Here is a 23980-nt window from a genome sequence, read left to right on the forward strand (position 1 = left end):
TCCCTGGGTCAAGAAGATCCCCTGCAGAAGGGAATGGCAAACCACTTCAGTATTCTTGCCTGTAGAATCCCATGGACAGAGGAACTTGGCAGACTACAGTCCATGGGGTTACAAAGAGTCAGACATGACTGAAGCTACTTAGCACACAACACAGGCATTTAACTTTCCTCCATGGCTTTTCATGGTTTGAGCGCTCATTTTTTTTTTTTTGTGTGTGCTGAATAATATTTCGTTGTCTGGATATACTACAGTTTACCCATTCACCTGTTGGAGGACATCATTCAGTTCAGTTCAGTCGCTCAGTCGTGTCTAACTCTTTGTGATCCCATGAATCGCAGCACGCCAGGCCTCCCTGTCCATCACCAACTCCCGGATTTCACTCAAACAAACTCAGGTCCATCGAATCGGTGATGCCATCCAGCCATCTCATCCTCTGTCGTCCCCTTCTCCTCCTGCCCCCAATCCCTCCCAGCATCAGAGTCTTTTCCAATGAGTCAACTCTTTGCATGAAGTGGCCAAAGTACTGGAGTTTCAGCTTTAGCATCATTCCTTCCAAAGACCACCCACGACATCATAGTTGTTCCCAAATTTGGGCAGTTATGAAGAAAGCTGCTATAAACATTCACATTTAGGTTTTATGTATGAACATAAATTTTCAACTCCTTTGGTAAATACCAGGGAGCACAATTTCTGAGCCATATAGTAAAAATACATTTAGTTTTATAAGAAACCACCAAATTGTTTTCCAAAGTGGCTGGACCATTTTGCATTCCCACCAGCAGTGAATGAGAGTTGCTCCATATCCTCACTAGCATTTAGAGATGTAAAATTTCCAGATTTTGGTCATTCTAATAGGTGTGTAGGGGTATGTCATTTTAATATGTATTTCTCTGAAGGCATATGATGTTGAGCATCTTTTCATATGTATGTTTGCCATCTATTTATCATTCCATCTTTATTATAAAACAAAGATTTTTATCTTCCTTTCAATCTGTATAGCTTTTATTTTGCTTTCTTGGCTTATTGCATTAGCAAGGACTTCTGTTATGATGTTGAAAGGATGGTTAAGAGAGGACATCCTTGCCTTGCACCTGATCTTAGTGGGAAAACTTTGAATTTATCACCTAAAGTATAATATTAGCTCAAGGTTTTTTGTGAATAGTGTCTATGAAGTTAAGAAAGTTTCCCTCCTTCCTAGTTTGCTGAGGGATTTTATTGTGTGTGTTAGATTTTGTCTCAAATCATTGTCTGCATCTATTGATATGGTCATGTGGTTTTTCTTATTTAGCTTGTTGATGTGATAATTACTTAATTTTTGAATGTTGAACTAGCCTTGCATACTTGAGATAAAACCTACTTTGTCATTGTATATAATTCTTGTTATACTTTTTTGGGTTGATTTGCTAGTATTTTATCAAGGATTTTTTCATCTGTGTTCATGAGAGATGTCTCATTTTCTGTTCATGTCTTTGTTTGGTGTTGGCATTAGAGTAATGTTGGCCACAACATTACTAGAATGTTGGCCTAGAATGAATTAGGAAACATTCTCTCTGCTTCTTTCCTCTGATTCCATATAGCTTTTGACTGCTAGATTTTCATGGAAAAATTAGTAAGACCAACTTCTACTCAGAGCATATGATTTGATTTTTAGTTTAGCATACTTAATATTTAACATATATTTCATATATATGGTTATATTCAGAGTCACTATCTTGGCATTTCCTGAAGACTTTAAACTCCATAGTGTCTTTTACTTACAGAAATCTAGATATACATCAGCAAAACTATCATTTTTCATCCAAGCATAGTGATACCTATATAGTAAATGAGGTGGTAAGTCATTTGGATAGGTCATACCTATGGAATTTCTCTATGATAATAGTCTGCATTTGTTTTACCACACACCATTTAGATTACTTGATCCTGCTATTTCCTTGCATAATGTCATTTGTTTACATCAGAACACAAGAAGAAAGAGTTTCAGTGCATTGGCTGAATTTGTTCATATTAAAATAAAAAGAGAAAAGTTTTACTGTATTGGCTGCATTGCCTTAATTAATGGCGGCCTCAGAAAGTACACTGTATGGAGAAAGAGCAGATGTCTTGGGACTGTGTGATGCTTTATATGATATTTCAGGTGCATCTCAAACGCAGCATGCACTTATGGATAACTTTTTTAAGAACTAAAATTATCCTCCCACCTTTGTTAATCTTACTTCCTAGTTGTGATGCATTTGTAAAGATGCTTGGGGAAGGTGGATTACACTTAAGACACTTTGCCAGGTTTTCTTCTGAACCTTTCTCCCTTGTCAATATAAATACAAAAATACAAGTATAGGTGAGAAATAAGAATTTTAAATGGGCATTTTTATTAATTGACATGGCTATTTCTGTAAGAATTCTAGTTTCCAACCATTTGCTGCTTTTGGATATATAAAAAGCAACTACAGATGATCATTGTTATTTATTTGACAAGAAAAGTAAGTGGTTGAAATAGAAACAAGTCATATAATAGCTTTTATACCAGCCTCACAAATATCTCTGGGCTATGAACCATCAATTTATGAAATTTCTACCCAAAACGCCACCAATTCTGATTTGCAAATTCCCTACAGATATTTAAAGAAAGAAAGAGAAGATTCTTGGTCTTTTCTTGTTTTGTTTACCATTACTGGATTGTCCCATTTTATTGGAAGGTCTTTTAACTTTAACAGAGTAGCATGGCATAGGTCTACTTTTCATCTTAGTAAGAATAGTATACGAGTAGAAATGTGTGGTTTTGAATCAGATTTCCTGGATTAAAACTGACCTTTGCAACTTATTAGATGTGTAAATTTAGGCAAGTACTTTAACCTCTCTTGCCACATTTTGTTCATCTGTAAAATGGAGATTAAAATAGTTCCTACCTCACATAGGATTATTATGAGAATTTAATTAGTTAGCATGTGTAGTGTTTACATTACTTGGCACATAAAACATTCACTTTTGCTGTTAGCTACTGGTGCTGTTATTTTATTGTTGAGATGAGTCCCTTAACTGTATGGTTGAGATCAGATTGTGTCTGGTTCTACTCATTCTGTCTTGATTTTTAAATATTTGTTAAATATTTTTTGTTCCAGAAGTGCATAAAATATATGTTTTATATATTTCATGTTGAAATATAAATTTCATGTTGAATGGAAAACGAACACCAAACAATGAGTGTGAAACTGATGGAAAGTCAATATAAATATATATTTATGCCACAATGTCCTGTCTACTTACCAAAGTTAATCTGCAAAATTACTTGGAATTTCCTGGGGACAAAACTATCATATTTTATCCATAATATAAGTTTTAAATTGATTAAGAACTTTGTTTCTTTCCATATATTAACTTGTTTGCCTAGGCAAAATTTCACTGCTTTAGTTTAAAATTCATCCCCTTTATTTATTTTTTAACATTTTTAGGTGTTTTCACTCTAAAGTTTGTAGATTAGATACTCTAGCAAAGAACAAGAAAAGAAAAGATACTTGTCAATGCAACTTGGAGGTGTATATGTTCAGGTGATTGGCATAACCTGATTACTATGATTTTTTATTTTTAACCGTTCATGTACTCTTAAGCTATTACAGGACATTATATTCCACTAGTTGTTTTTCAGCCCCCAAATTAAAATTTCTAACTCAGTGGAAATTTCAGTCTCACTTCCAACATTTTGAGCTTATCCTCAAGTAAATTTTTGTTTCTGTTATAGTAGTAGACACATACAGTGTAGTCTTGGTACCTTTGTCACTGGAACTTATATTTTCCTCCTAGTAACAGAAGCTAGAAATAGCAGTAAGTCAGAGGTGAGTAGTTTAAAGGTACAAAAGCTTAGCAAAGTCATAAAAAATTCAGGATCCTTCTGACTTTGTAGGGCTTCCCTGAAAGCTCAGTTGGTAAAGAATCCACTTGCAATGCAGGAGACCCTGGTTCGATTCCTTGGGTTGGGAAGATCTGCTGAAGAAGGGATAGGCTACCCACTCCAGTATTCTTGGGCATCCCTTGTGGCTCAGCTGGTAAAGAATCCGCCTGCAATGTGGGAGATCTGGGTTCAGTCCCTGGGTTGGGTAGATCCCCTGGAGAAGGGAAAGGCTACCCACTCCAGTATTCTGGCCTGAAGAATTACATGCACTGTATATATAGTCCAAGGGGTTGTAAAGAGTCAGACATGACTAAGTGGCTTTCACACACACACACTCTCACTCTGACTTTGTACTTTTTAACTCCTTAGCACTGGCTTACATGATTAAGGCTATAAAATGGCAGCTGGAGCTCCAGTAAACACATTTGAGGTAGAGGAAAAGGGAAGGATGCAAGAATCAAAAAAGGGAAAAGAAAATCGAGACAGGTGTCTGTCCCACTTTTAAGGAGCTCTTCTGGAGATCCTCCCCAATAACTTGCACTAACCTCTCTTTAGTTACCCCTTGCAGCCAGCTGGAAGGAAATTTTGGGAATAATACCTTGAGGAAGTTCACATTTTTCCTAGGACTAAAGTGGAATTTTATTGGTAAGAAAGATGAGTGGATGTTGGAGAGAGAACTCTCAAGCTTTGCTGTAATCCCTGACTTCTCGTATCTTCTGTTTGGTAGGTTTCAGTGTTGAGTATTTTCAGCATCTCTTTGAGCAGGTGCTATTGCCAGTTTTAGACAATAATATCCAAATTTAGCTTTCTTAATTGAAACCAAACCTCCTTTACTTGTTTACAAGGAGGGAGATTATGGTTTTCTTACATTTCTCAAGCCAGCTGGGATTTTAGGGTATTTTCCTACTCGATTCCTTTAGGTGGATAAATGTGTTTTAAAATGTGCCAGACGTACGGCATCATGTTTTTTCAAGGCTTTAGCAGTCAAGTATATACACTGTAAAATCCTGAATGGAGAAGAAGAGCAGCCCTATTTATTTAAAATAAGAGGGAAAACATCTATTCTCACTGACTTCCATCTGATTAAATGTTTCTTTGTTCCATTGGTTCCATTTTGGATACTGAGGATTTCTTAATGGGAATCAGATATGTGTCGCAGGTGTGGGGTAGCTCACCCTGCGCACGTAGCCCCTTCTATCACTAGTGGAAAAGAAGATAAGCAAGCAAAGATTGTTGAAACCTCAGAGGTACCCCCAAGGTGAGGTCCACCCCACACAGTGCCTTTTTGAGTATTTCCCCTTTCTTTCATTATGGATCTAGAAAGAAGTAATCTATTGTTTTTATATACAGCCACTGAGGTTTACAGATCCTTTAAGGCATATGTGATGTATTTAACATGCCAGTTTTTCTTCAGATGCTTCTGTTGCATTTTCAGGGAATCATTTGTATGTTAATATAACAGAAAGCTTCCTGAACCTGCTGTTTAGGAAGAGAAGAAAATTACATGTTTTAATAACTGTATCTATAGGGCTTTTGGCATCTTGACAAGTTTTTGCACAAGGTACACAGTGCAAGAAACCCCTACATATTTATAGCAAAACAGATACTGTGCCAAGACCCCCAGCCATAACTGAAGTTCTTATCTGAAAAGGCACTGGAGTATTGTGGTTGAGAGAATAGCTTGGTATCATACACACCTGTATTTGAATCCTGTCCCTACCACTCGGGCAAGTCATAACAGTCCTAAGCCTCAATGGCCTCATTCAGTTTCAGTAGAATAAAACTGAGATAATGCACAGTAGATAGTTTCCAGTGATGCCCTGTACTTATGTAGTTACCTCCCCTTGAGCCTGGGCTGGATGAAGTGAAGTTGACTTTTAGGAAGATTGTGGCCTCTGTCTTGGGTGTTATCTTGCTCTCTCGGTGTGCTCCTGCTGTGTCTAATTCTCCCTTGGGTTCCTTGCTTTGGGAGAAGTCAGCTGTCATGTTATTAAGCAGCCTTGTGGAGAAGCTCACATGAGCTCTGTTGAAAGTGGATGTTTTGAGGCCTATCATCAACCACTCAGTGAGCTTGGAATCAGCATCTTTCCCAGCTGAATTTTGAGTTGGCTGCAGCCCCAGTGACGCCTTGATTGTAACCCCTTGGTAGAGACCATGCATGAGAGGCACTCAGTTAATCTGCACCCAGTTTCGGAACCCACAAAAACAGGAAGATGATTAATATCACAGTTTTTTGTTTTGACTTAAGCCATTATTAGGGTGATTTGTTACACAGTTATCGATAACCAAGGGCTTCCCAGGTGGCTCAGTGGTAAGAATCCACCTGCCAGTGCAGGAGACAGGTTCTATCCCTGAGTTGGGAATATTCTCTGGAGAAGTTAATGGCAACCGACTCTAGTATTCTTGCCTGGGAAATCCCATGGACAGAGGAGCCTGGCAGCTACAGTCTAGAGTAGCTATAGTCCAAATCGCAAAGAGTCAGACACTACTTAGTGACTAAACAACAACAAATAGATAACAAATATAACACAGAGGCCAGTTCACCTGTGCATAGCAGGTAGTGATAGTAACACTGTGCTCAGAACAAGAAAAGATTAGACTTGATATGTGTGCAGAGAGCTTGCAATAAAGCCTTTTGGGGAATTTCCTGGCAGTCCAGTGGTTAGGACTATGTGCATTCACTGCCAAGGGCCCGGGTTCATTCCCTGGTCAGCGAACTAAGATCCCACAAGTTGTGTGGTGTTACCAAAAAAAAAGAAGTAGGTTTGTGGACAGTCCTTTGCCTGCTTTTGTAAATTGAAACATAAAAGACAAAATGTATCAGTCATTTGAGAATTTTAGGATAGCACAGGAAGACAAGAACCCCCAGAAGTAGTCATGTAATTCTTCCTCCTATTTGAAAATAAGATGAAATTTAAATTGCCAAAAAATCAAAACAAAAAAGGATATAGAAAGTAATTTGCATTTATTGTTCCTTAGATTGGCACAAAAGAATTGCTAAAATATTAACTTAAATTGATGAAAATATAAGAGTTTATTTTTGTTGTGCTTGATCAATTTGTTACTTAACAATGTTTGTTTGGGATTTTTGTGTTGTTTAATTTACGAAAGACCAGTGATCTTTGCAATGCTTTTGCACTAACCAAGATTTGAAAATATGTAGAAAAAGGTTGTTCGTGGCTTGGGAACATGTAATAAATTGTATTTAACACTTTATGTGGAAATGTCATATTAAAATCAGTTAGTCTGTTTTGCCAGAATCAATCCAGTTTTCATTTGAGATAAATTCTTACCATTGAACTCTGGAAAGTAGAATATGGAACTTAATAGGTAAATACAACCTTATGGGTCAGAGCCCTAAGATAGAATTTCTATGCAATTACTACTTTACTATACAATTTCCCACATGGTGCTAGTGGTAAAGAACCCACCTGCCAATGCAGGAGACATAAGAGTCCCAGGTTTGATCCCTGGGTCAGGAAGATCTCCTGGAAAAAAAAGCCTGGCAACCCATTCCAGTATTCTTGCTTGGAAAATTCCATGGAAAGAGGAGCCTGGCAGGTTACAGTCCATAGGGTCACAGAAACTTGGACACAACTGAAGCAACTTATGGCACTTAACACATACAATTTTAATTACCTTTACTTTTGTTGTAAAATTTTCCTAAATCTGTGGGTTTTTTCAGATGTTTTGAAAATTGTCTGAATTAGGAGAAAAGCAATTGTTACCAGAATTATTTTCTTTTCAAGTTTATTAAGCTTCACACATGGAACCTTCTACTAGAAAGTCTCCTGCCTGTTATCAGGAAGCAAAGGTAAAACATTCACTCCCTTCCCCAGTGCATCCTTTTCTGGCCTACTGCTCTTGAGCTAACTTATAAGACTGAATAGTGTGCCTGCACATTAAAGTTTGGAATACATGCTGGTTTATGCTGCCCAGATGATTTAGTGAAGAACAAAAATGAGTGTTCCCATTCCCCGTGGATTCTGTGGTAGTTTTGGATAAAAAGGCAGAACTGCCCAAATATGTAGAGCTATAGATGAGTCAAAAAAAGAGAATTTACTTACCCTAAGACATCTTAAAAACAAAAGCAAAACAAATCAAAACTCACAGTTCTTTAGTTGTGGCCAATAGGATTTAAGACTCTTTATACCCGTTTTTCATTTACTCTTAAAAGAGCATCTGTAATTCATCTTGTGCTTGCTGGCAAGTTACACAACTTCTTTATATGTTGATAGATTTTTACTAAATAGATTAGATTTGAAATATACTTTAAAGTTGAAAAGTTTCTCAAAGAGGAAAGGAGATGTGAACTCTGGCTTGAGTATTCAATAGACATTAAAGCTCTTTGAATGTTTTGATAAAGATCAGGCCGACATTTCAGAAGTTCAGGTCAAAGCACCTGGCACTGCCTTAGATCAAATCACTCTCCTGATCATATTGAAATCTTTTAGAGTTAGAGTCATTCTAAACATATATTTCTGTATCAGTGTTATCCTGAAGTTGGTTCAGAATCTCTTTCAACATGATTTATAATAACAACATAAAGCTAAAGCTCAATACTTTGGCCACCTGATGCAAAGAGCTGACTCATTGGAAAAGATCCTGATGCTAGGAAAGATTGAGGGCATGAGGAGAAGGGAGTGACAGAGGATGAGGTGGTTGGATGGCATCATCGACTCAATGGACATGAGTTTGAGCAAGCTCCAAAAGATGGTGAAGGACAGGGAAGCCTGGTGTGCTGCAGTCCGTTGGGTCGCAAAGAGTCAGACATGACTTAGCAACTGAACAACAATAGTTGTATTCCCAGAGAGGGAGTTTTCTATGTCAACTTCAGCTTTATATACAGGATATATTTCTTGCAGTCCAATTTATTTATCTGAAAATATAAAGAAAAGATTATTTTATTACTTGTCTAAAATATATAGATGATTTTAAAAGAGAAACTCTTTATGGTTATAATATCAGTAATAAGACATTTACTATCGAGACTCCATTAATGCTACAATAATATTACAGGTAAGTCTAAATTTTCTTAGGCTGAAATGCAGAAATTGAGGATATAGGATATAGGTGGTATTTAAAGCAAAAATGTTTAAATGTCACAATAAAAATAATTACCACTAAAGAGTAAAAGTCATCTTCAAGTCTATCAGCCCCTAATGGGATAATTTCATGAAACCAACTAGCCTATTATGAGTATGTGTGCATATTAAGTTTTAAAACTGATACATAATCCACTTCTTTTATGGCTACATTAAGAGACAGGATATTTATATCATACCCCCCAAATGATTGTCAGCACCTTTCTGGTCCTAATGCTGGTACTCAAATCCATTGTCAAAATGTACTGAGGCCATAGTCGTCTTGATATATAGTTTCTTAAGCAAAGATAAACTCAAGCTAACACGTGTAAATATATTTTGAGTAAGTGTATTTTTTAAGTGTAAGATGACATATTGTAGTTCAGTCACTAAGTTGTGTCTGACTCTGCAACACCATTGACTACAGCACACCAGGCTTCCCTGTCTTTCACTATCTCCTGGAGTTTGCTCAGACTCATGTTAATTGTGTTGGTGATGCCATCCAACCATCTCATCCTCTGTTGCCCTCTTCTTCTCCTGCCCTCAATCTTACCTAGCATCAGGGCCTTTTCCAATGAATCAACTCTTCACACCAAGTGGCCAAAGTATCAGAGCTTCAGCTTCAGCATCAGACTTTCCAATGAATATTCAGGGTTGATTTCCTTTAGTATTGACTGATTTGATCTCCTTGCAGTCCAAGGGACTCTCAAGAGTTGTGCTGTGATTCCCAGCACCAGTTTGAAGGCATCAATTCTTTAGCAATCACCCTTCTTTATGATCCACCTCTCACATCCATATGTGACTACTAGAAAAAACATAGCTTTGACTATGTGGACCTTTGTCAGCAAAATAATACTAGGTTTGTGAAACTGGTCTGTTAACAATTCAACGGAGAAGGCAATGGCACCCCACTCCAGTACTCTTGCCTGGAAAATCCCATGGACAGAGGAGCCTGGTGGGCTACAGTCCATGGGGTCGCGAAGAGTCAGATACGACTGAGCGACTTCACTTTCACTTTTCACTTTCATGCATTGGAGAAGGAAATGGCAACCCACTCCAGTGTTCTTGCCTGGAGAATCCCAGGGACTGGGGAGCCTGGTGGGCTGTCATCTCTGGGGTCGCACAGAGTCGGACATGACTGAAGCGACTTAGCAGCAACAATTCAACATGTCAGTTTTCCAAAATTATAAAATGTAGATGTTAGACTAAGCAGCCTCAATGTCTCTTAGCATTAAAATTCCAAGATGATAGGGGACTAAGGGGAAACTGAATCAGTGCAACCTACTCTCTATATACACATTTCGTTTTGAGTCTAGGGGATTTCTCAAGGAAAATTGATTTGTGGGGCATTTTCCAAAGTATGCTTTATACACACACATGATTCCAAGGTCTAAAAGTTTGAGAAACATTACTTATGCCCTGGCCATATTGGCAGCTCACAATGCTTCTTCTTAGCACTAAGGCTCTGAGAATTTCTATATAAAAGGAACCCTTTTTTATCTTTCATTTCCCCAGTTTTCTCCAGTTCATTATATCTTAGAAATGCCACCACCATTCTAAGAATCACCTTTTATTTCTCTTTTCCTTTCATCCATGCACTTCCTATCCATCAGTAACTCCAGTCGGTCTTGTCTAAAAATAGGACCAGCTGTTAAGCCTCTACTGCCAATAGTCTGATTAACTTTATATTTTTTCCCAGGCCAAAAATTCTCTTAATTGGATTTTCTTCTTCCACTCTTGCCCCCTCTACAATCTGTTGTTCCCAGTAATGAGGTGTGATTTTGTTGTTGTTGTTGTTTGACAATGACACATGGCTTCAGTTCAGTTCAGTCGCTCAGTCATGTCCGACTCTTTGCAACCCCATGAATCCCAGCACGCCAGGCCTTCCTGTCCATCACCAACTCCCGGAGTTCACTCAGACTCACGTCCATCGAGTCAGTGATGCCATCCAGCCATCTCATCCTCTGCTGTCCCCTTCTCCTCCTGCCCTCAATCCCTCCCAGCATCAGAGTCTTTTCCAATGAGTCAACTCTTCGCATCAGATGGCCAAAGTACTGGAGTTTCAGCTTTAGCATCAGTCCTTCCAAAGAAATCCCAGGGCTGATCTCCTTCAGAATGGACTGGTTGGATCTCCTTGCAGTCCAAGGGACTCTCAAGAGTCTTCTCCAACACCACAGTTCAAAAGCAGCAATTCTTCATCGCTCAGCTTTCTTTACAGTCCAACTCTCACATCCAAACATGACTACTGGAAAAACCATAGCTTTGATTAGACGAACCTCTGTTGACAAAGTAAGTCTCTGCTTTTCAATATGCTATCTAGGTTGGTCATAACTTTCCTTCCAAGGAGTAAGCGTCTTTTAATTTTATGGCTGCAGTCACCATCTGCAGTGATTTTGGAGCCCCAAAAACTAAAGTCTGACACTATGGCTTATGGAATCTCAATTCTCTGACGAGGGATTGAACCAGGGCCAGAGCAGCGAAAGCTCAGAACCAGGGAACTCCCTACAAGTGTGACATTCTTCAAACATAGAGTATGGCCACACTTTTGCTCAAAGTTCTCCAGGTTTTTCCCATGCCCTGTTACACCTTCCTGCTCTAATCACTGTCTGCTTCTCTGATGCTCTCCTACCCTACCAGTCCCCCCTTGCTCATTTTGCACCTATCTTATACTTATTGCCAGTCTTCACTGAAACCAAGTCTGAACACACATTTTGGACTTTTCTCTTGTGTTTTCATCTGCTTTTGACATACTTTCCTGATGTTTTTGTATGATTCCTTTCCTCCCTCACTTCTCTTTTGTAACATTTTTTTAAATTAATTTATTTATTTGGCTGAGCCAAGCCTTAAGTGTGGCACGAGGGATCTTTTCATTGTATCAGGTGAGCTCTTTGTTGCAGCATGTGGGATCTAGTTCCCTGACCAAGGATTGAACCCATGACCCCTGCATTGGGAGCATAGAGTCTTAGCCACTGGACCACCACTTATTTTAAGTCTCTTAATTACTGCCTTTTCCAAGTGGTATTCTCTAACCATCCCTCCAAAAAGATCTCCTCTCTGCCTCTGTCAAATCCTCTGCTCTACTTTGTTATGTTTTATAGTGTTGATCTTCACCTGAAGAATATTAATTTGTTGTCTCCTCAAGCTAAAATATAAAGTGTACAGTAGCAGACAGTAGTCTTCTTTACCACTATTTCTCTAGTGCCTGAAGCAGTGCTTGGCACATAGTAGGTACAGAATAAATATTGAATAAATGAGTGAATGAAAAACTATATGACTACTCCTAAGCTCCACTAAACTCAAGTGTCACTTCCTTCCTCGGTGTCACTAAACAGTCTGTCTTTGTTCCTGCTCATCTGCTTTCCTAGATTTTTTGTCCACATCTTGTTTCTCTTTAAGAAAACACTCTTGATATTCTCTTTCAGTCTCTTTAAATCCTCCTCAACCTCTATGAAGTTGTCTCTGCTACACTCTCCCACAATGATCTCTCCCCAGTTCTGACCTTCCATTGGACTCATCTTTACCTAATTGTCATCACTTAGTTGTTCTTTAATGGTTGTGTGTGCCTCTTCAAAAACATTATAAACTTAAGGACAAGGTCACTATTTGTATACTTTTGGGGGGTTCAGGGTAATAATGCACAAATAATAGCAGTCTTAACTTTTTTATTTATTAGCTGATTGACCAATTAATTAATGGATTAGCTTGATCTCAAGCATGTATATAAATGAAACAACAGCTTGAAGGTGTATGTGTATGATGTGTGTGTGTATGTGGTGGATGTATATAAAGTCAAAAAAAGAGAGGCATTCATATCCAACTAACATTGTTAAAAGGGTAGCATTGTAATAAAAACTGAAGAACTATTTCATTTATCAGAAGGTAAACAGTCCTTCTTACCGGATATGATATTATCAACTGGAAAACCTGCCTGAGTAATTACAGTTCCAGATCATCATACTTGACCTTTCTTCAATGCCTATGAAAGAGCTTGTTAGTGACTGTGAAAACAGAATCCATTCAACAAATTACTAAACATAAAAACATATGTTTATGAGTAATTTTCTATCAGTAGATTTGCTGAATATTGCTTTTTTAAAGCATAAGTTTAAAATATGCAGGAGGGAAGGTTGGAAAAGTAACTTTGATAAAAGTAGACCTATTTTCACATCTTCTGGTATATCTTGTTGTTGGTGAAACCCCAGAAAATACTGAAATCACAATTAATACTCTGTATTTTAAATTTCATATATATTAATTATATACATTCATATATTTTGTATACATATATATTCAAAAACAAGTACCAGATTTTCTAAGATGTAAACAGTGTTCTTAACAGTCCCATTAAAATAAGCTATGTTGTTTTTAAACAAATTTGAATTTTGCTCTTTTGACCAGAATAAGTTGACCATGTATCCTATTATGCTTTGGTGATAGGAAATAAAAGCTAAAGTCTAGAGCTGTTTTGTTTGTCTTTTTATTTTGCTATGGCATGAAATACTAATAACAAGTGAATCTAATATAGGGAGTTATTGAAAAATCATGTCTTTTTACCCCCTAACCTTAATATTAACTTTTAACAAGCCGTATGTACGCTTCTAAATGGGTTTCAGCAGTATGCTAGCAAACTGAAGAGATGACAAAGGGAAGAAAAGATTTTTAAAGTCTCATTGTCCATTTCAGACATCTCAGAATTTCCAGGGTTTTTTTTCAGGTATCCGAAAGAGCTGAACAATAGCTGAAGCAGCAGGAAATAGAAGGGGAAAGAGTACAGTTAAAGCTACAATATCGTGAGGAGATTGTAAACCCAGAGCCAGATATGTTTGCCACCACTGCTCTGGACATAATATTGTCAGCATGAAGTCACAGAACACAGATCTTTGATTCACTTTGAGATGAAAGTCGCAAAAACAGAACTAAGCCTCACTCTTCAACGGGGCAAAAATAACTCAATATTTTGCCAAAATTCTCCTTGTTTCAATAAAGGATAATAAGGTCATGCCTAATAAAATAGAAACTGTTGAAATTCAGGAATTTTTCAGTTTGATGTACTTGTTTTAGAAAAAAGAATTGTCCCTGAACTATAAGAGAAAGGCCTCAAGTGTCCCTCCTGTGGACATGGTCTTAAGTACCAAACACAGAAAACACTGCCAAATTGGAAGCTTAGATTTGAGATGACCCAATTCATCCTCTTCCTCAGAGTATCTTTGTTACCTTGTTTGCTCCTTAAAGTGCTGAACTCTTATTAATTGAATGGCTTCTTGCCTTCAGACAGTTCTGTGGAGACTCAGGAAAGATGTGAAGTTTAGCTGCCTAAACCCACAGTTAGTACATCAGTCATTTTACGGTGACTACTTCCAGGGTGACTTTTAACACAGGCAAGAGAAAGGAGTGCTTGGAGTCTCGCAAACATTTCTGTCCTTGTGCATATCCCTGCTTTTTACAAAATTACAGGATATTCATTCTGATGCATAATCTAGAGGATTGTTACAGTCATAGGTTGATTGCTAGTTTGTGCAATTATGAGTTTATGCTATATGGTCTCAAAAGGAGAAATTTCTCCTCTTAGCTAACATTCATAAATTCTAGGATATTAAATCAGTTTGGCTTTTAATAGAACTCCTGATGTTTTGGGGACATGGGGAGCTTATAAAAGATTTTGAATTTATTAAATCTAACATTATATGTAATGAACCATAGTAATAAAACAAAAGCCACCTCCAAAATAAATCTACGTATTTCATTCTGACCCTTCCTTCTGAATACAAGTGTCAGCAGTTTTGGTTGCGTAAGTTTCTTGTCCTGAAATGTTGGCAACTCCATGAAGCCAAGGAGATCAAGAAGCAAAGAGCTCCCCACCTCCAACAACAGCAACATTCACAGCCGCCTGTGCTAGACTGTCTCTGATTATGACCCGGAGAAGATTACGGGATTCCCATTCATCCCAAGAGACAAACCACCTTCACAAATTGTTTAATGCCAAACCGTTTCAAAGAAAGTATCAGGAAAACACAAAAGACTACAGTCATGAATGAAGATCCTGTAATCAGCCTGTGTAAACCCCCTCTAAGAATCTTAATATCTGATTCAGCATATAAAACAAATGGAGACACTAAAATGAGTGAATTAGAAGTCACCAGTGGATCATCAAAAAAGCAAGAGAGTTCCAGAAGAACATCTACTTCTGCTTTATCGACTATGCCAAAACCTTTGACTGTGTGGATCACAATAAATGGTGTTAAATTCTGAAAGAGATGGAATACCAAACCACCTGACCTGCCTCTTGAGAAACCTGTATGCAGGTCAGGAAGCAACAGTTAGAACTGGACATGGAACAATAGATTGGTTCCAAATAGGAAAAGGGGTACATCAAGGCTGTATATTGTCACCCTGCTTATTTAACTTAGATGCAGAGTACATCATGAGAAACACTGGGCTGAGGAAGCACAAGCTGGAATCAAGATTGCCAGGAGAAATATCAATAACCTTAGATATGTAGATGCTATGCTATGCTATGCTAAGTCACTTCAGTCGTGTCCGACTCTGTGCGACCCCATAGATGGCAGCCCACCAGGCTCCCCCATCCCTGGGATTCTCCAGGCAAGAATACTGGAGTGGGTTGCCATTTCCTTCTCCAGTGCATGAAAGTGAAAAGTGAAAGTGAAGTCGCTCTGTCATGCCCAACTCTTAGCGACCCCATGGACTGCAGCCTACCAGGCTCCTCCGTCCATGGGATTTTCCAGGCAAAAGTACTGGAGTGGGATGCCATTGCCTTCTCCAATATGCAGATGACACCACCCTTATGGCAGAAAGTAAGGAAGAACTAAAGAGCCTCTTGATGAAAATGAAAGAGGAGAGTCAAAAAGTTGGCTTAAAGCTCAATATTCAGAAAACTAAGAACATGACATCTGGTCCCATCACTTCATGGCCAATAAATGGAGGAACAGTGGAAACAGTGTCAGACTTTACTCTTTTGGGCTCCAAAATCACTCCAGATGGTGATTGCAGGCATGAAATTAAAAGACGCTTACTCCTTGGAAGGAAAGTTATGACAACATAGACAGCATATTAAAAAGCAGAGACATTTCTTTGTCAACAAAGGTCTGACTAGTCAAGGCTATGGTTTTTCCAGTAGTCATGTATGGATGTGAGAGTTGGACTATAAAGAAGACTGAGCACTGAAGAATTGATGCTTTTGAACTGTGGTGTTGGAGAAGACTCTTGAGAGTCCCTTGGACAGCAAGGAGATCCAACCAGTCCATTCTAAAGGAGATCAGTCCTGGGTGTTCATTGGAAGGACTGATGCTGAAGCTGAAACTCCAATACTTTGGCCACCTGATGCGAAGAGATAACTCATTTGAAAAGACTATGATGCTAGGAAAGATTGAGGGTGCGAGGAAAAGGGGACAGCAGAGGATGAGATGGTTGGATGGCATCACCAACTCTTTGGACACAGGTTTGGGTAGACTCTGGCAGTTGGTGATGGACAGGGAGGCCTGGCGTGCTTTGGTTCATGGGGTCACAGAGTCAGACACAACTGAGAGACTGAACTGAACTGAACTGAAGTAATTTATATTCTTCTAAAGTATTAGATGGTATGGTTGGTTGAATGGTAGGTATATGTGATATGCTGAAATTTATTTACACAGTTGTAGTATTTAAAAGAACATATTTCCATGGGCTTCCCCAATGGTAAGGAAAGTGAAAGTCTTAGTTTCAGTCATGTCTGACCTTGTGAACCTATGGACTGTAGCCCACCAGGCTCCTCTGTCCATGAAATTTTCAAGGCAACAGAGTGGGTTGCCATTCCTTTCTTCAGGGGATCGTCCCGACCCAGGAATTGAACCCAGGTCTCATGCATGGCAGGCAGATTCTTTACCATCTGTGCAACCAAGAAGTCCATGAGTGGTAAAGACTCTGCCTGCAATGCAGGAGATATGGGAGACTTGTGTTCAGTCCTTGGGTCAGGAAGATACCCTGGAGGAGGGCATGGGAACACACTCCAGTATTCTTGCCTGGAGAATCCCATGGACAGAGGAGCCTTTAGGGCTATAACAGTTCATGGGGTCACAAAGAGTCTCACCGTACTTAAGTGACATATTTACATAGGAATAGGGTGAACTGTCTGTGGAAGCAGAATAGGGAGGCTGAAGAAAGATTCAGGCATATATGGAAACCTGATTTACGATAGAAGTAGCATTGCAGATGACATGTTTTTCAGCTCAAGCAATTTCTATAAGATACTGTAGCATACAGAGGTCTGTGTGATAGATGTTCACTACAGCATTTTGCTAGTATAAAAGCGAAAGATTAGGAACAATCCAAATGTCTGTCGATAGTATAATTTTTAAATAAGTAATAAAATAATTCATTATATTAAATTATAAATAGAAAATAGAAAATTATACAGTGGTTTAGACAAAGAAAACAGGGAAAAACCAGTGCTTTTGTACACTACATCTGGGACTAATAGGTGGCTCAGACGGTAAAGAATCCGCCTGCAGTGCGGGAGACCTGGGTTCAATCCCTGGAGAAGGGAATGGCTACCCACTCCAGTATCTGGTCCCAAAGAGTCAGACACAACTGAGCAACTTTCACTGTCACTTGCTCTGGAAAGCAATTTGGTAATAACTATCACAATTTAAAACATGCAGATCCTATCAAACAACCTGATTAAAAATGGGTGGAAGAACTGAATAGACATTTTTTTCAAAGAGGAAATGCAGACAGCAGACAAACACAGGAAAAGATGATCAACATCACTAATCATCTGGGACATGCAAATCAAAACCATCATGAGATATCACCTCACATCTGCCAGAATGACTATCATTGAAAAGAATAGAAATTACAAATATTGGTGAGGATGTGGAGAAAACTGAACTCTCATATGCTGTTGGTGGGAATGTAAATTGGTGCAGCCACTGGTGAAAACAATATGGAGATTTCTCAAAAAACTAAAAATGGAACCTCCATATCACCCAGGAATTCCACTCCTGGGTATATAGTTAAAAACAAAAACACTAATTTGAAAAGATACATGTACCCAAACATTCATTCCAGCATTATTTATAGTAGCCAAGGTATAGAAGCAACCTCAATGTCCATCAACAGATGAATAGTAAAGACGATGTATATATAGACACACAATGAAATATTGCTCAGCAATAAAAAAAGAATGAAATTTTGCCATCTGCAGCAGCATGGATGGACTTGGATGGCATATTAAGTGAAGTAAGTCAGAAAGAGAAAGACAAATACTACATGGTATCACTTATATGTGAAATCTAAAAAGTACAATAAACTTGTGAATAAAACAAAAAAGATGCAGACTCACATATATAACACACTACTGGTTACCTCTGGGGAGAGGGAAGGGAAAAGAGGCAACGTGTAGGGGTAGAAGAAAAAAACAGGGTTATTATGAGATTATATGAAATCATCCTTGTAAAACTTTTGAAAATTACAAAGCATTACAGAATTTAAAGAATCTTCCATTCAATAAAAAATAAAGAATTTTTTAAAAGGACAGGATTTGAATGGATGAACAGAGGTGACTGGCTAGGTGTCTAATCAGAACACGGGCATTCCCTATGAAAAATCCTGCTGGCTACTCTGGATTGTGGAACAATGAAAACAGCAACTGCACTGACAGTAGGATAAAAATGAATTATAAGTACTTTGGCATCTAAGAGAGAAGTGTGTGTCGGGTCACCATTGGCTGTAATATTTTTGGTCAGTTACCTAGAAGTATCAGCAACATGTGAACCGTGAACTTCTAGATGTTCAAGCTGGTTTTAGAAAAGGCAGAGGAACCAGAGATCAAATTGCCAACATCCTCTGGATCATTGAAAAAGCAAGAGAGTTCCAGAAAAACATCTATTTCTGCTTTATTGACTATACCAAATCCTTTGACTGTGCGGATCACAATAAACTGTGGAAAATTCTTCAAGAGATGGGAACACCAGACCACCTGACCTGCCTCTTGAGAAACCTATATGCAGGTCAGGAAGCAACAGTTAGAACTGGACATGGAACAACAGACTGGTTCCAAATAGGAAAAGGAGTACGTCAAGGCTGTATATTGTCACCCTGCTTATTTAACTTATATGCAGAGTACATCATGAGAAACTGCTGGGCTGGAAGAAGCACAAGCTGAAATCAAGATTGCCAGGAGAAATATCAATAACCTCAGATATGCAGATGACACCACCGTTATGGTAGAAAGTGAAGAAGAATTAAAGAGCCTCTTGATGAAAGTGAAAGAGGAGAGTCAAAAAGTTGGCTTAAATCTCAACATTCCAAAAACTAAGATCATGGCATCCAGTTCATTGGAAATAGATGGGGAAACAGTGGCTGACTTTATTTTTCTGGGCTCCAAAATCACTGCAGATGGTGATTGGAGCCATGAAATTAAAAGACGCTTGCTCCTTGGAAGGAAAGTTATGACCAACCTAGATAGCATATTCAAAAGCAGAGACATTACTTTGTCAACAAAGGTCCGTCTAGTCAAGGCTATGGTTTTTCCAGTAGTCATGTATGGATGTGAGAGTTGGACTGTAAAGAAAGCTGAGTGCCGAAGAATTGATGCTTTTGAACTGTGGTGTTGGAGAAGACTCTTGAGAGTCCCTTGGACTGCAAGGAGATCCAACAAGTCCATCCTAAAGGAGATCGATCAGTCCTGGGTATTCATTGGAGGTACTGATGTTGAAGCTGAAACTCCAATACTTTGGCCACCTCATGCGGAGAGCTGACTCATTTGAAAAGACCCTGATGCTGGGAAAGAATGGGGGCAGGAGGAGAAGGGGATGACAGAGGATGAGATGGCTGGATGGCATCACTGACTCGATGGACATGGGTTTGGGTGGACTCTGGGAGTTGGTGATGGACAGGGAGGCCTGCGTACTGCGGTTCATGGGGTCGCAAAGAGTCGGATACGACTGAGCGACTGAACTGAACTGATCAGAAGTATTACACTTTTCTCTATTAATGAGATTTTTTTGTTAATTGTGTTTATTTTTCACACATTTACTGACTGCCTTGTATATTGTATCTCTTGGTTTTTTTGTCTTGCTCCTCTTATAGCCTGTTCTTCACACAGTGCCCATGTGAACATACTAACATGTTCAACCACAATTATATGATATTATATCGTATATCATCATATTATTTTGCATCTAAAAATAAACTATCCAAATCTTACAATGTAGAAAATCCATATATTAGAATCCCTTTATAAACCCTTGAACATCTGAAGCGAATGCACCCAGGTTGAAATTTCTTTGTTGCTGCAAAATAAGGCAAAATTGAAATAAACGTACATGTCTATCAGTGGGAGAGTTGCTAAATAAATCATGGAATACAGTCAAGAAATTTCTTAAAAAAAAAAAAAAAAAGGAAAAATTTCCAGTAATGGCAGTGGAACAAATTGATTATGTAAACCCTCCTATGGTTAACAATTACAGCCTCTGGACCAAATATTTTTTAAAACCCATCTTCAAGTGCTTGGAAACATCCAAAGTAGGTAGAAACCACTAGGAATATACTAGACCTGGGTGTTGGTATACCCTTCTGTGCTATTTGAATTTAGACCAAGTGCAAAATAATTTTTTAAAACTTCCAATACAATATTGTAAAGTTAAAAAAAAAACTTCAAATAGTTAACTTTCAGTATGCTTTATGTGTATTAAAATGAAACTTTAAAAATTTCAAATGTCTACTACATAGCTTTTTAGATTATTAGGCATGTTTTTACTTTTAGAATAAAAAATATCCCTATCATTTCCTAGTAGATTGTTTTGCTCTATTTGGGTTAAGTATTTAATGATTCATTCAATCTCAGAAAATATTTATGGGATGTCTAACATGTGACCAAACCTTCTTCTAATGCTGAGGTACAATAGTCATCAAGACAGAGAAGCTCTCTGCTCACTTGGGGTTTACCTTGTAAAGAACTGTCTTACTTAATAGAAACTTGTAAGCATAAAGTATATATTTACCTAAAGTTATCATTTGAGAGAAGAACGGGAAAAAAAAAAAATGAGGAAAAGGATAAGCAAGAATCCTGTTTCTGTATATACATTAAAATCCCTAATATTAGAGGGAGTCTTAGTAGTTTTCAATCTTCTTACATGAGGATTTTGATAAATATACTGTATTCTTTTTGATTAATTTTTAGGATATATCAACATTTTAATCTTCCATTTTTTCAGTCATTTTAGAAATTAGTGGATTATAGATGTGTAATTTACTAGAGAATTTTTGTTTGGATTTGTCCTTTATGTTGAGGGAGCTTGTGGAGGAATATGTCAGCTTTTACATAAATATGACAGGTGTGTATTGTGAAATGGAATTTATTTGGCTTTCTTTTGCGTTCATCCATTCTTCTATAACCTGTAGGTAATATGTTGTTGTTGGTTATTTTTATACCATGAGCAATTTTTTAAGGCAGGAGAATTAGAAACTTTTTTTGATGTAGTTAATAATCCTTAACATCATGAAAGTTTTTATATGACTTTTATTACTAAACCTCTATGATTTTGTTCATTGCATTTATTATTAATACACTAAAATTATCCTAATAAAAAAATCTCTGACTCAGCAGATAGACCAAGTCAAATTTAAGTTTCAACAGTATCAAATATTCCTTAAAATGCTCCTTTCCCAGGAACGTTCTCTTAATTTTAAGATACTGTGTATGTCCTCACTTCTTTTTTGTCGCAGGTAAACTTAGGCCTGGTGTAATTATGCAGATTTTCCCTACTATGTTTTTCTGTTGTTTTTTGCATCTGTTATGTTTTATGATATTTGTGGATGTCTTGTCTGTATATTCATTAAGAAATGATATTTTAAATGCTATTTTATATTTTCTGAAATCACTCTGATCAAGTTTACGGTGTTTTCCAGTAGCTGAATATCAACATCAATTATAAAATTGTAACAATTGTCATTTCATCTTAGATGATAGACCAAAAATAGTGACTGCACTATATCTGAGTTTAAAGCACTGTTTGATTTTCTAAATCAGCATCTGAAAAGTTTTGTCTAGTGGCCTTCAGTGGCATACTATTCTTTATCCCTTAACTAAGTATATTCTTTTTTCTTTCTCTCTCTTTTCTTTAAAAAAATATCAACAGCTTGACCAAGTCATCCGCCAAAGAAGCCTGTCCAGTTTGGAACTGTTCCTTTCCTGTGCTCAGAAACAGTTAAGTGCTTTAATAGCCACAGAACCAGTCGACATTGAATAAAGAAAACGTGACAAGCTAACCCACACTGGCAATGGATAAATCATTAGACCTCTAAAATACATGCTCTGAATTATAAAGATGTTTTTGTTTTCTTTCCAAACCTTGGAAAATTGGTTTCCACTTCAAGGATAAACTAAAACAATATTTAGAAGAACAAGAGATCTAATTTATTTTCTTTTATTTTCTCCTTTATGTTTAATGTTATTTTATTAGTAGCAATAGTAGCAGCAGCATACAGTATGATGTGCCCTCAAAACCATTGAAAATTACCAAATTTAATTAAATAAACTTTATAGCTTCTGGCGGCCGGTCACACTGTATTTGGCAAAAATAGTAAATATCTTTACTTAGCATTTCACAGTGACTCCAGATGAGATTCTAGAATGTCATCATACATTTATTTGATTTTGAGGATATAAATAGCATGGTTTTCAACGTCATCTTTCTGTGTAACTTAGCTATAAAGCATGGATATGCCAGAGAATCATTCTGATATTACCAACCTCTTCTATAGTGGGATCCATATATTGTCATTGGTAGCAATTAAAAACACTGAAGATTATTAAATTAATTCAACTTTGACCTTATGTACCACCTAAAAGAATATATATGTATAATATGCTTATCTCCTATTTCTGTTCTTCACAGTCACTATGAATCAATAAAATCTTTTTTCTTAAAAATCACACCATGAACTTAATCTCTAGAAAGAGAATATAACTCAGGGAATTTATATTCCCTCATATATAAATATAATGGAATCAGGTTCAAATATGAGATGTGAAATCGTTTCCCAGTACTTCAGGATGTACTTAATTCATGAGCAGTGTGCTTCAGTGCAAAATCATGAGGTTTTTGTTTTCTCTTTTGACATCAAAACTAAAATATCATTGAAAATGTTTGCAAACATTTTTGTTTTGTTTCCTGAAATGCTCCTACTTTCATTGGCTTTGTACTTTTCTGGGATTTCTTGGTGTAATAAAGAGAGCTTCAAATATTATTTGGTTATTGTTATTTTTAATACTTTAAAGTTTTTTCTTTAATTTTTTTCTAAGTCTAACTTCTACATCTATGGATGATGATGTTTTTACTTTATACCTACACACCAAGAATCTTTAACAAGGGCTTATTTTACCAAGGGCTTCCCTGGTGGCTCAATAATATTTACCAAGGGCTTCTCTTGGCTCAGATGGTAAAGAATCCACCTACAATGTGGGAGACCTGGGTTTGATCCCTGGGTTGGGAAGATCCCCTGGAGGAGGGCATGGCAACCCAACCCAGTATTCTTGCCTGGAGAATCCCAGTAGACAGAGGATCCTGGAGGACTACAGTACATGGGGATGCAAACAGTCGGACACTACTGAGTGACTTTTACTTCACTTCAAGAATCTTTAAATTGTTCATGACTACTTAGTTGTTTTATCTTACAAATTTAAATAAGAAATTAAAGCAAGCAGGCCACTGATTTGAAATGAAGCACAGTTAAAAAGGGGAGAAAGGGCTTTTAATCTAAAAATAAGTCAATAAAACAATGTTATGGTCATGTTTAAAATCAGTTTACTCTGTCATCAAATTTAAAAGGATAGGATATTTTACGAGTTACTCAGATATGAGTTCAATGAAAATGAAACATAGAAGGTCGTTGAAACTAAGATCCAGAGAAGAGGATGTAGCAAGAGAATATAATCATCCTCCACCCCTCTTTCTGTCCCAACCAGCACAGAATGATTTTTTTGTTCTTCCATTTGGAGTTCTAGTTTTGG

General features: G+C 37.5%; 1 protein-coding gene across 3 annotated transcripts in view; it reads left to right on the plus strand.

Moving 5' to 3' along the window:
- Positions 1-23214, plus strand: part of CCDC91 (coiled-coil domain containing 91) — a 400614-nt gene extending 377400 nt beyond the window's left edge. For all 3 annotated transcript variants that reach the window (XM_055572830.1, XM_055572840.1, XM_055572850.1), the window contains one exon: positions 22107-23214. In XM_055572830.1, the coding sequence (XP_055428805.1) occupies positions 22107-22217 (111 nt within the window). In that variant the 3' untranslated portion in view covers positions 22218-23214. The remainder of the gene's footprint in view (positions 1-22106) is intronic.
- Positions 23215-23980: the final 766 nt, after the last annotated feature.

Source organism: Bubalus kerabau, chromosome 1 (assembly GCF_029407905.1).
Source record: "Bubalus kerabau isolate K-KA32 ecotype Philippines breed swamp buffalo chromosome 1, PCC_UOA_SB_1v2, whole genome shotgun sequence".
Lineage (NCBI taxonomy): Eukaryota > Metazoa > Chordata > Mammalia > Artiodactyla > Bovidae > Bubalus > Bubalus kerabau.